This window comes from Limulus polyphemus, unplaced genomic scaffold (assembly GCF_000517525.1).
Source record: "Limulus polyphemus unplaced genomic scaffold, Limulus_polyphemus-2.1.2 Scaffold1108, whole genome shotgun sequence".
NCBI lineage: Eukaryota > Metazoa > Arthropoda > Merostomata > Xiphosura > Limulidae > Limulus > Limulus polyphemus.
The window spans coordinates 34,360-48,217 of NW_013666718.1; the positions used below are offsets into that span (position 1 = coordinate 34,360).

A 13,858-nucleotide genomic window follows, 5' to 3' on the forward strand; every position below is an offset into this window, starting at 1 on the left:
ATGTCTAGGCTGCAATGGTAGATCGTCTATTAATATGTACTGACATTCTGTGGAGATGTCTAGGCTGCAATGATAGATCATCTACTGCTATGTACTGACATTCTGTGGAGATGTCTAGGCTGCAATGGTAGATCGTCTACTGCTATGTACTGACATTCTGTAGAGATGTCTAGGCTGCAATGGTAGATTGTCTACTAATATGTACTGACATTCTGTGGAGATGTCTAGGCTGCAATGATAGACTATCTACTGCAATGTACTAACATTCTGTGCAGATGTCTAGGCTGCAATGATAGATCATCTACTGCTATGTACTGACATTCTGTAGAGATGACTAGGCTGCAATGATAGTTCGTCTACTGCTATGTACTGACATTCTGTGCAGATGTCTAGGCTGCAATGATAGATCATCTACTGCTATGTACTGACATTCTGTAGAGATGTCTAGGCTGCAATGATAGTTCGTCTACTGCTATGTACTGACATTCTGCGGAGATGTCTAGGCTGCAATGATAGACCATCTACTGCTATGTACTGACATTCTGTAGAGATGTCTAGGCTGCAATGATAGTTCGTCTACTGCTATGTACTGACATTCTGTGGAGATGTCTAGGCTGCAATGATAGTTTGTCTACTGCTATGTACTGACATTCTGTGGAGATGTCTAGGCTGCAATGATAGTTTGTCTACTGCTATGTACTGACATTCTGTGGAGATGTATAGGCTGCAGTGGTAGATCACCTAAAATGCAATATATTTTAATCTTAGAACTTAATCAACATCATCCAACCTATCCTCTGACCAGTATGATGTTTAAAATGCATACACATACTAACTAACAAGCACATGTCAGTCATCCACAACTATCACAACAAAACTAGAATCATGTGATGATCCTTGCTGAAAGTTATGCCGGCAGGTGTCAGTACACAGCAATGCAGTTAGTTAGACACTGAATAGAAATAACAGTCAATCTCATGAAATAATAATGCCTCCAACCTTCCGCTGTTTGTTCGTTTTAGAGCAAGGCCACATTGGCTATCTGCTGTGACCCAGTGCAGTGAATCGAACCCCGGATTATAGCACTGTAAGTCTATAAACTTACAGCTGTCCCACCGGGGGACCCCTTCTGCTGTATGTTCAACTGAAACACTGTATGATGGGCAGCAAATGAAACGTTTCTTGCAACAGCGAAGAGAATTAGGAAATATCTTGCAATATCTAAGTAATTGATATTTTAATCAAATACCAATATTTTTGTAACGTATAAAAGATACCTACCAAAATCCGTTTTATGGAGCCCATTGAGACCATGGTAGCTGAGAAATTCTTCGTAATCCTGTTAAGTTTTTTACATATGCTTCGTTAGATGTCACTCTCTCAAATTTAACCGTCTTACACAATTACAAATGTAGCTCATGTCTCGCAGTAACCAATTACATCTTTGATACGCACTCATTCCAAATGGTGTTTGATGTGGTCATCTTCAAAAACAGGGAGTTGACTTCGTGGATAACTACGCGTCTAATAGATATTCAAGGTCAGTCACTCCTCAGAATTAACACTTAATTGAAAAACAAACGGCGACAATAAAGCATCTACAGTTAATTCCAGATACAAATTTTACGCGCTTTTAGTATCCGCGCACCTCTGATCACTGCTTTCGACAATTTTCACGTCTCCTCTCTTTTACCGTTTGATTTGAGATAAAACTCTCTTAAACTAATACAGCTAGCTGTCACCTTTGGTTAGTAAGTTCTCGTAACACACCCAGCAAACACGCACAAATAACACGAAGTCCCACTAACTCAGTTCTACTTTCGTAAATGTTTCCCTACTGGTGTGTTAAATATTCATACATAATTCAAGTCACATCGATGGAAATGGAGAGATGTCTTTGTAACACAACCGTTTTAAGACAGCATGACTTGGAAGGCTACAACGTATTATCTTCTTCGTCCCAGAAATTCACCAAAACAAACCACACACATCCGTAATTCTTTAGAAATCCCTGGGCTTTCCGGTGTCCTGTATGGAGCTAAGTGACAATAACTCTGAGAGGACCTCCATATTTTTAACAATAACGAAAGGAAATGCCCTTCCTTGCTTAATTTCACCTCCAACAAAATCCGATCAAAAAATATTTTAAAACTTTATATTCCACAGATTTGTTTTTTATATTTCAATGTATAATGGCATAGAGAGAGAAAAAAACTATACTAATAACATGAAAAGGGAGGTCAGTTTGAAAATTACATTTAAAATCACTTTTAATCACGATCTAAAATGACCCAAAATCACGAGATTTGTTTAACACGGAAATAAAAATTCATACAAGAATAACTCCACTATCCTTATTGATAATTAGGCCAATTCTTATCGTTAAAACTGTCTACTTACTGATGAAACAAAGGAGACTGCGTTTTAGTGATAAGGCGAATAAAGAGATATTGTTATTACAACAACATATTTCGGCTTAAGCTATCTGTACGTTGTTTAAATTATTGACAAATCGGTAGTTTTAAGTTCCACGCAGAACACCTGTTGTGGCCCCTGCGCAATAAGGCATTTATTTTTTGAAGTATCTAATGAAACGCATACTTCCTGCACGCATTCATAAGAACCAATGATCAACTTGGCAGCTGTCATAAGTTAAAACACGAACTGCAAAATTTCATCCTGCTAATATACAAGTCTAATTCTATTGATATCTTGTACTGAAAAACTTGGGTACTTTCGTTCAGTCTTTGCACGTAATTTAAAATGCGTCGTGTAAAGCGTGTATTTTGATCTTGGCTCTAGTTATTACACACTGCAATAGCAGGGATAGTGTTGCCTTGTGGTAGGAATGTTTACCGTCTCTTCCTTATATTTTCAAATGACTTTACATAATAATATTATTGCAATATCTTTAATTTAGGTAATACATCAATAAATAATGCAATGAATTTACCAATTTATAAAATGAAAAAAAATCTTACTAGTTAAATAAAATGTGTCTAAATGGTCTTAGTTTGTTTTTGATATGTGTTGTATGCCGCTGTTCCTCGTCAGATTCTATAATATGTTAGATTCAAAGTATGTCGGTCATTCTATTTCCATACCTTGAGTACTGTTTAATATTTTAGATTTTTTTAGAGCGGCACCCATCAACAAAACATATCGAAAAAAGATGCATTCAGTCTTGAGCTACAGAATACGGATTAAAATGAAAGTCAATAAAGTTGATTTCTGATAACTTTTTTTTTTTTTACTTACGTACATAACCAAGATCAGGATACATGTATGAATGGAAAATGTAAGAAAACAACTTTAGCCATACAATTTTCCAAAACTTTCTTTTTCTCCTGCAATACTATTTCGAACAGTAAGTAATAAAATCTCCTGTAAAGAACTGCTTACATATGTATACCTTTTAATAAATTTGGTAGATAATTCACATTTATTGTAGTATTTAAATGATATTTTCAAAGTTATAATTTAACTGCTTGCTAGAAGGAGCTGCTAATCGTGATGATGACGCTCGATCTGGAAAGTTTATAAATATAGCCCATAAAGTTCAGAATGATGTAACAATCGAAAAAATCCATCTAATATCTACACAAGAGTACATTAGATAAAAATACGAGTAGGCAGTTAGTGAATGAAAGTGCACGGAATTTAGTGAGTGATTCAGGTCAGTGGGACTAAGAATACGTGAAGCTTTCCACATCAGAGAACATGAGAAGTAGTCACCTTTGATAGCAAATTCTCACATCTTACCTCCCCTCAGGAATATCGAGGTACCTTCTCCAGTGGACCTCACAACTTAGGCCAAAAAATAAAATAACTCAAAAGATTGATAGTGAAGATGCAGCCTAAATAAATTAGTTAGCCAGACGACTTTTACTTGCAAAACAGGCTGAGGCTTTCAAAGAGCTATCAGCCACGAGTGAACAAGTAGTGATAAAATTGAGTACTAGTCCTTGGGCATCACTGATTGTACTTGTGAAAAAGGATGGATCCACAAGGTTCTGCATGGATTATCAAAAGATGAAAGAAGTCACAAAAAAGATATCCAACCACTGCAAAGGACTTCAACATTCGATTTTACGAGTGGACACTGACAAGTGCAAGTTGCTGAAGCAAGTGGAGAGAAGACAAACTTTACTTCGAGATATGGATATGGTAATTTTTCAATTACCATTTGGATTATGTAACACATCTGTCACATTTCAATGACTAATTGAGTGTACTTTCTATGAATTACTTTGCAATATCATGCTCTTCTATCTACTTACATGGCATAATCATGCACGTGAAGACTTTTGATAATGCTGATGATAGAGCTAAGGAAAGTCCTGAAGTAGGGGAAGAGAACCTTAAGATGAATTCCAAAAAGTGTGGATTTCTCTAGCTGTAGATGAGTTTCCTGGGACATACAGACAGCAGGTAGGGAGTATTTACTGTCTCAATATAAAGTTGAATACGTTCAGAATTGGTCAATACCAAGGAATTTACTTGAGGTAAGAGAATGTCTTGAATTTCCCTCTTACCATAGCTGTATTGTAAGATTTGATATAGCTCATCCTATAGACAAGTTACATGAAAAACCTTAAAAGTTTCGTTGGACTAATGATTATGAACAAGCATTTGACAAACTAAAGAAAGAAAGAATTAAACACTACTCTTGTATTAACATATCTAACTCTTAAAGATCCTCTAATTTTAGAAATGTATATAAAATTATTTCATTATTATTTTCAAGATGCAGTGTTTATACTTATATGTAAGCCTTTTTTCTCTTAACAATGCTAATAAACATGCATATGCCTCATATTTCATCATACATTCCATTATAGTGTTACTGTTTAAATCTATTCTTTCTAAACTTCCAACTGAATACAAAAACTACTCATTCAGTAGCCAATGTTGTTTTTTGTATTTAAAATATATATACTAATGATTTTTCAGTGTTATCACAAGTAAACAATGTAAAGAGCATGCAACTGCCTACTATAACAAGGCAATGAATACCATGAAAAGGAGGTATGGTACAAGTCAGAAAGAGTTACTAAGTGTTGCTTGACCCCTAAATTATTTCTATCATTACATATATGAACAAAAGTTTACACTTTGAATAGGTCAGGCAGTATTGAAGTAGCTGGTGAATTTTTCCAATCCAAAAGGCCAAATAGCAAGATGGCTTGTAAAACTCCATGAGTACAACTTTAACATCATACATCATCCTGGATGGAACCATTGAAATATTGATGCATTCTCCCGAAGACTCTGTTTTAATGAAGAATATGATCACTGTGAAAAGAGGGAAGCAGAAAATGGTAAAGATGACAAACCTAAAGAGTGTAGTTAATTCAAAATGTGACACCCATAAGTGATGAACTAATATGATCCAACACTCAACAGAAATATATTCAAGCAAAAGCTACCAGTTTGAAACCACATATTCAGTGGATAAAGGATAGTACAAAAAACACCTCATAGCAAATGGTTGCTCCATGCAGCCCAAAGACAAAGATGTACATGAGTACAGTGGAATTCATTATGCTTAAAAAAGGGGATTGTTAAGTCAAAATAGGAATAAAGCAGTGGAGAGAAACAATGACTAAAGTTGGTACTTCCATGGTTTCTACATTCTGAAGACCCACATCATCTCCATAACCTTCCGATGGCTTTACACTTAGATGTTAAGAAGACACTAGAGTTAGTATAAGAACACTTCTATTGGGTTGGGTGCCAAGAATTTGTAGAGAAATGGTGTAAAACATGTAAACTATGCTGTGAGCTAAAAGGTCAATGAAAGAGATAGCATGGGCAACTACAACACTTGAGAGAGTTGCCGTTGATGTGCCTAATCCTCTGCCACATAGTAGCAGTAGGAAATTTACATTTTAATATACTGAAAATGTAGTTCTGTTAATACTTACCTCATCTCACACTTCAGCTTTATCGTGGCAAAAGGTTATCTTCTTTATCTGACTAAGCATTGGTATGAATTTTACCTTCCTTGCTACAGTTTTAAACCCCATTATATTGCCCCTAGTGATTTTAATCGTGTGACTCTCTCCACCTATGTTAATGTGTCCTCTATACCCGGTCCATTTATAAGCTCCCCATTATTTTTTCTTATTCACATTTTGAGACTAGCAAGATTATCAGACCCAAACACTGGCTATCGAGGGGAGAAAAGGCAGGCTGTGTGAAAGGAGGCAAGTATTATCAGAAATACATTTTCAGTATAGGAAAATGTAAGCTTCCAAAACACACCTCTTCTCCCCTTTTAGCTAGAATCCCATATTGACAAGATCCACACAGAAAGCATGTGCGTAGAAAAACAGGTGTGCAAAATTGCGATATAATAAAGCACACTACTAGGGGTCCGCACTTCTGGAACTTGTATGCTCTTAACCTAGATAAAGTGAAATCTAAGTGTGGTTGGTAAAAGCCAACCAGCTAAAGATCTGTTCAGGCCCCAACACACAGACGAGGTTCAATGTATTGTTATTGGAACTATAGGGCTGTGGGCCCAAGGTAAAATACAACGTGTATAGCTATGGCATGGGAGCTGCAATATGATATAACTGTATGATAGGAATATGATATGAAGGAAACCTAACCTCAAAAGTTATAGGATGTTGCATGTTAAGCCACTGGAATTACAAAAAGAAGGCAAGCAACACCTAAGTGGACAAACCATCACTCCAACCTGAAGAAGCACAAAATGCAACAAACCAAACTCAGAAGTACAGGCCCAGGCACCCAACCTAAAAGTTACAGAATGTCACATGTGAGTCCACTGGAATTATGAAGGGAAGGGAAGCAACACCCAACTGGACAAGTCTTTCCCCCAACCTGAAGAAGCATGGAATGCAACAAGCCACACTCAAAAATGCAGAGCCAATTCTTGCCTCCAGCATTGCAAGGAGAATGTGGAACAAATGAAATTCAACCAATGCCTCACAGATGTGATGCTCCATGTGCAGAATTACAAGGAATCAAGGACCCTCTTCCATGATCATGGAAGGGAACAGAATGACTAAAAAGAAGAGCCATACTCGCATAACTGGATAGCAAAGTGCCTTCTCTGAAACAAAATAATGAGGAGGTTCCCAAGTAGGCTAGTCCAGCTCCCCATTAGACATATGGGAAAACCATCCAGGGTTTTGGGTGAGAGGGAATCCAGCTTCACCCTCTTCTCCTTGAGTGGAATAAAGAGTACAAACATTACTCAGAAGGAATACATCTCTGTCCACCACTATAGCAACTGGAAACTGAGAGTGGTGAGGACTCCCTTGTTGCACTTGAAGAGAGAGGGGTAACTCACACTGGGGAGTCCTGAGGAATGATGCTCTGGAAACAGTGCAATAGGTGTAAGATGTTCCAAATTTTGAAAAGGAACCCCAATTTGTTCAATCCAGGGGTTAGCAGGGATGGGCAAAGTCCCTTTATGCTTTACTTAAAGTCCATGAGTGGCAGTCCAGTACTGTATATTATGCTTGATACAGAACAACTGTTTACCATCCAGAAAATGCCAAGACAGTATTATAGAGCACCCCATCTCCACAGAGCTCGTTGCTACCAGGAATTTAGTTTTTAGTCTACTGGTAGCTAGTGTACATTTATAAAAGTATACATGGCCAGGCAACACTTAAACTGAGTGGAATCCAAATGAGAATGATGAGAAGGTCCCTAAAATAGCACAAAAGAAAAATAATACTTCTGTCACAATTGAGCCTTGGTGTGTAGAATAGCCATGGGGGTAGCTGAAACCCATCCAAGGAGGAAACTGCTAAGTCATGTAAACTGTGTAATATAAAGGTGTTAGGTGTGGTCCATATACCAGCCTGTACAATTTTCTCCAGCAGGCGACACAGCTGAACTGCCAGGGGCATCAATATATGTCAAACTTAAAGAGATGCAACCCAAAGAAGTCTCTGCTCTTCTAATAAAAGACCAGCATAAGCTATAGGAATCAACTGATGAATCCAACTTGTCAAAGTGACAGGAGATAACTCGCATAATAGGGAAGGATCCCAACAGATAAATAACTGGTAAAATAAGCCTCGAAATGCTTTGGTGCATGCCACATAACATTGGAGAGCCCAAACAGGACATAAAAGATGATCCAGATCCAAATGAGAGATGGAGAGAAGATGAATAGAAGAGATAAACTTCATCTCCTTCCCTAGCTGCTGTAGTTTTAGGTAGAAAGGACCTGTCTGGTTACAATGGAATGTAGTTGGAATGGGGAACATGAAGTGCAAACAGATCTGAATGTTGATGCCTGCTGGCGAATAACAGAAGAAATTATGTTTAAGTGAAAGATGGTGTAGTGAACATGACCTCAAAGGTTCAAAAGGTGGGCATGATATCCCAATTAGGAACCTGGAAAGGGTGATTATTTCAAATGTAATGATAAAACCATAAACTTTTCTTCTCTTAGAAAAATGAAAAGTAGCTGACAAGGCAACAGATGAAGGTGCTAAACCTTTGTCAAACAACAATGTCAGAAATTGAGACATGTGGCACAGTGGAATGCAAAGGGTTAAACCCATGTCTGAGAGACCATTGACGATAAGTAAACCATTTCATTTGATAAACTTCTTCCAAAAAAGAATGTTGAATGAAATGTGTTAATAATGATGCCACTTGAGATGTCAATCCCTGATGTCATGCAATGGACCACATAAAAGCCAGGCTTGAAGTAAAAAAAATGCTGACTGCTGGATGAAAAATGTCCAACCAACTTAAAAGAAATGACCACTCCTGAAAATAATGGAGGAGTGGAAACCAGAGCTGACCAGCCAATATAGTGCCACAAGAGGAGCTCAACAGGACATGGAGTGAATTAGTGACAGAACCTTGGAGAGCAGATAAATTGGAGGGAATGCATAAAGATGAAGACTCATCCAATCCTGGTTGAGAGCATATACTCCCAAAGCCAGATAGTGAGGTACTGGAGACCAAAAGAATGGGAACTGAGCATTCCAGTGTGTGATGAAAGCATCAATCTCTATGGTGTCCCTAGACAAGAGCAGATCCAATACAAAACTTGAAGATGAAGCATCCATTCCATAAGAAGAGAGCTCTGTTGGAACAAGATAACTGGTTGGCCACTAGATTTATTAACCCTGAGACATGACAAGCAGGGAGAACAATCTAGTGTTTGTGTGCCCAAAGGAGAAGATCCACTGTTTAAAACCAAAGAGATCTGGAGAGAGTGACTCCTTGCTTTGAAATGTACAGAACAACAGTGCAATTGCCCAAAAAAAGCATGACCAACTTCTCTTGCAACAATTCGAGATCGAGTCATAGCTCATTGAACTGCTAAAAGTTCTAAGAGACTGATGTAGAGAGAAGCTTCCTCTACTGTCTAAAGTCCCTTCAATTCCATATTTTCTATTCAGGCATCCCAGCCCTAAAGTGAAGCATCTGCGAACAGATGCATTTTTGGCCATGGAGGTGGTAGAGGGACACCTACTCTTGTGTTATCCCTGTTCATCCACCAGCTTAGATCCAACAAACTGGAATCTGGCAATCTCACTGGACAATCCGGCACATCTGTTCAGATGTCCCAATGGTCCTGTAACAACTGTTGAAGGGCCCAATCTAAAGGAATGAGTGATTTCAAGGATGCCAACACCCCCAAAAGAGATAGAATTGTGCAGGCTGGTGGAGAAGGAGACAACTGTATTTGAAAAAACCACCTATTCTATGACCTGAAAGCATATAGAAGGACAGAGTTTTAGTGTGTAGTTCTGCCAAATGGCAGGAAGGGGTGTGAAGAAGCCATGGTGAATGTGAATGCAGAGAGAATGAGGATGATGTGAAAAACTCTGACTATCCAGAAAAAACAATGTATGGAGCAGATGCAAGGCCGATTGGTATAGCGTGAAACTAAAAAACATGGCTGTCATGCATAATACTTTGAAGACTCAGCAATTAGGATATGAAGGTGGGTATCTGCAATGTCGAATTTTGTCATCCATAGTCCAGGAGAAAAGATCTATTGAAAGGAAAGAAATAATTCCATTGTAAACCAAGAAGACTGAAGGAAGCAACTGAGATGAGAAAGCCAACTGATATGAAACAGAGGAGGAGGAGACATGAACTGAATGACCAATCCAATCCTGAGAACTTGAATTACCCACTGAGATGAGACCCCTCAGGACCTGACCCAGTAAGGTAGTCAACAACACCAAAATCTGTGGTCCATCCTGGAGAAGGATCTTTGCTGGTAAGAGCAAAATCCCATTTGTGTTCCAATGGATCGTGATGCTGAAGCAGGAGGTCTGAAAACTCAAATAGGAGATGTAATAAACTGTCCTGTAGAAGAACTGTGGGGCAATTGAGAAGCCAGTATATAAATTGAAGAATGTAGATGGGCCACGTCTACTAAAGATTCCATGGAGTCTGAAATTCCTGCAAAAAATAGACTGTTTGAGAAAAGGAGCTTTTCTGATATCTCTAATGGCTGATGTAGAAAGGTGAACTCCCTCCAGTAAGACATATCTCTCCAAATAATCTCACCAACAAACCCACTAAGATATGAAGGAGAGAGCAGAAGCCAATAGCATAACCAAAATGAAAGTCAATAAATGACTAAGATCCTCAGTGAGCAGGGGATTTGTGATAGTCCACAGACAATAGTTGCAATGATGATAAAAAAATGCAAAACTGTTGTAAGTAACATAAGAATTCTGGAAAACTGAGATTGATTAAGATGAACAGTGGCATCTTGTCTAGAGCCCCAAATAGGAATCAGAGGGTTTAAACTCTGAGAGTCCAAATAAGGCTTCTCCAAGTGATGGAAAGCCAAAGCATGCTGATCAAATAAACAAGGAGGACAAGGCATGGCAACACTCTCCCTCACCTGATCTGCAAATCACCTTCCAAGTCCAGCAATGTCTAGCAAAGGTGGAAGGACCAGGTAATCAGATGAACTACTTTCTCCCAATAAAGAAGGTGAAGATTCATAAGCTACAGGAGAAGTACTCAAAACAATACAAACATGGTATACTAGTTGTAAAAAGGGTGCAGGAGGCAGAATGCCCTTCCGAGGTTCATGAGTAGCAAGATACCTATATTAGACTGTGAAGCAATATCTGGTCATGTGACCTCTTTGTTCTGTACCTGAGGATGACAAAATCTTGTAGAAATGTCATACATTTATAATAAAGTTTTTCATCATCCAAGCCATCTCAAAACTTTTATTTTCTAAAAAGTGGGTTCCTTGTTATCAAATGTTATAGTTACATTTTCAATAAGTATGGTGTTTACTTGAGGGAGTTGTAAATTGCAAGGATGATGTTAGATCTTGAAAGTTTACAAAAGTAGTCTGAAAACAGCTAAAAAGTTCATAATAATGTAGTAACTGAGAAAGCTTTGTCCAACATCTATACAATGGTACATTAGATATAAATACAGATAGACAGTTAGCGAAGTTATTGACAGATGAATGACAATAAATACAAATATACAGTTAGTGATGTTATTGAGTGATGAATGACAATGCAGAAAAGTTAGTGATTCAGATCAATGTGAGAGTTATCCCACTGTATCAAACTGAATACAGTCTATACTTCAGAAATACTATAGAAGAACTAAACTAATTTATTATCATTATATGGAATGTACGTCACATTATTTTCACCAAATAATTAAAAAGAACCCCACCCAAACAACAGATCATGATAAAACAATATGACATTAGTGTAACTCAAATTGGTTATATCTTTTGGCTAATGTCTTAAAGGTACAATACTGATAGATAAAAACAGAACCTACTGAATAAGGTAAGAATGACAATACAATGAAATGTTTAGAACAGTATAAATTAACATGCTTCTAAACCAGAAGTACCATCTTAACTGTAAGTTGTAATTTAATAAGCATTAACAGATGAACAAAGTGCATTAAACCTTGAAAATTACAGCCTCAATTTTCAGGTCATATCAAAAGAAAGTTCAAAACTACCATAGAAAACAAAAACTGATGAAAATATACTGTTAATGATATTTTAAATGCCATAAAAATTAAAACAGAAAAATGGAAAATGAGTTTTGTGACCTACCATTTTAGATTGATAGATTTAAGAGAGTAGGTTTTATTCTCATGTTGCTGTATTACAATGTTTTGTTCAAAATGTCTAAAAAAAAATTATAATGTTAATTATTATTCATGAATCGATTATTGAAAACCTGACAGCTTCTTAACTTCAGGTCTTTTAAGGTTGAAAAGAATGCTTCAATTTATTTAAATAAAACAAACAACTAAAAAGGTAAATTAGTTCCATCTACTAAAAATTAATATTTTTTTTAGCATGAGCTCTAAAACTGGAAGCTTGATGGGTGTTTTAAAGTTTACCTACTGTAATTTCACATGAACACAAAAACAATTATTTGAATATAAACTATTGGAATTTTGTAAATAAATGACTCAGAATAAACAAATGATACAAGTAATATTTCAAGAATGTTTTGTTGTAACTAAATGCTAACTGTGGTTATCTTCAACAAAATATGCACATTTTAAAGTCAACATAATGTTAACAAACAAAAAACAACAGTTACAGATTTCTTTGACAAAAGATATCTTGTGTGCCAACTTGAATCAACAAAATATTATAACATGTTGTAAATAGTACATTTCATAAGAATTTAAATACAAGGTCACCAGTTTCAAGTACGTGTCAAACACCATTATCTTAATGCAAATTTATCTAAAAAATGCTTTGATATAACTTTGCATTATTCTTATCAAATACATACCACACTAATGCTTATCACTAAGTAAATTACCTTTTAGTTCAGAACAGCAACTATGCAATCAGATCATTTTTTAAGGTATTTCGTTCTCTTAAACTTTAAAGTAACTTGAGGTTTATATGTGCCTAATTAAAAAAAACTATGACTAAAAATTCATAACCTTTCCATCTAAAACCCAAACACATTCTAAAGGTAAATGCAGAACATCCTTCCAAAAGCAATGTCAGATTATTGAGTTTCTGTAATCGTGATTTATCTACTACAACACTATCTACGGTATGTAGGGGGAAAATAATCTTTATTTTGATTATTTCTAACACAAAATCATATATATACTAAAAACCTCATCAGTAATAATAAAGATTTATTTTCAGCAACACTAGTATGTCAATTTCTAAACAAATTTAGTATCCATCTGATCATTGGACTTCCTGCATCATCTTCCTGTGCTCTGACTGTTTCATGGTTTTTGTAATTGTTAGAAATTGGTTAAGAAAGAATGTTCTATCTTTAGGACTACTCATATATAATACTAAAATATAATTCACAGGTGTACAAGACCATAGGTGTTTATTAGTAATATAATCTTCTGAGTCAAGCAAGGTATCTATTTAGAGTTAAACTAACAATCAACCTTGTAATGAGTATAGCTAATTAAGTATACTTTTCTTACATTTTTACTTGCATTGTTTCATCAGCTGAGTACTCTCACCATGACCAATATTTTCATCCATAATCCCAACAATATCTCACAAGGTTTAGGTTAGTCCTAAATCTATATAATCAGATATTTACTTACAACAAAACAAAACTAACCTGGTCATCAATCAGCTAATTAAATATACTTTTCTTAGATATCTGCTTATAAAGATCTAAATGCACTGTTTCATAAGTTGTGTCCCATCAATGTTTACAATATTTTAAGCTTCATATTAGTTGAGAAATTTTATATTATGAAACACCAAAATTTCAAACAATGGTTGAACTGTTATGCTTAATATAATAAGGCTAAGTTTGATCCTGACTGAACAGTACTGAAATTTAATGAAGAGGACGAATGTTTAGATTTCTTCATAAGTTACTTGTGAACA

The 13,858-nt window shown here is 36.3% G+C and overlaps 1 protein-coding gene across 4 annotated transcripts in view; it reads right to left on the reverse strand.

Moving 5' to 3' along the window:
- Window positions 1-13,858, reverse strand: part of LOC106462168 (leucine-rich repeat protein soc-2 homolog) — a 55,539-nt gene that overhangs the window by 28,151 nt on the left and 13,530 nt on the right. The window contains exon 1 of one of the 4 annotated variants that reach the window (XM_022389347.1): window positions 1,282-1,930. The exons of the other annotated variants lie outside the window; for them this stretch is intronic. Within the exon in view, the coding sequence (XP_022245055.1) occupies window positions 1,282-1,314 (33 nt within the window). The 5' untranslated portion in view covers window positions 1,315-1,930. Of the gene's footprint in view, window positions 1-1,281; window positions 1,931-13,858 lie in introns of those variants that run through there. 4 annotated transcript variants of the gene reach the window in all.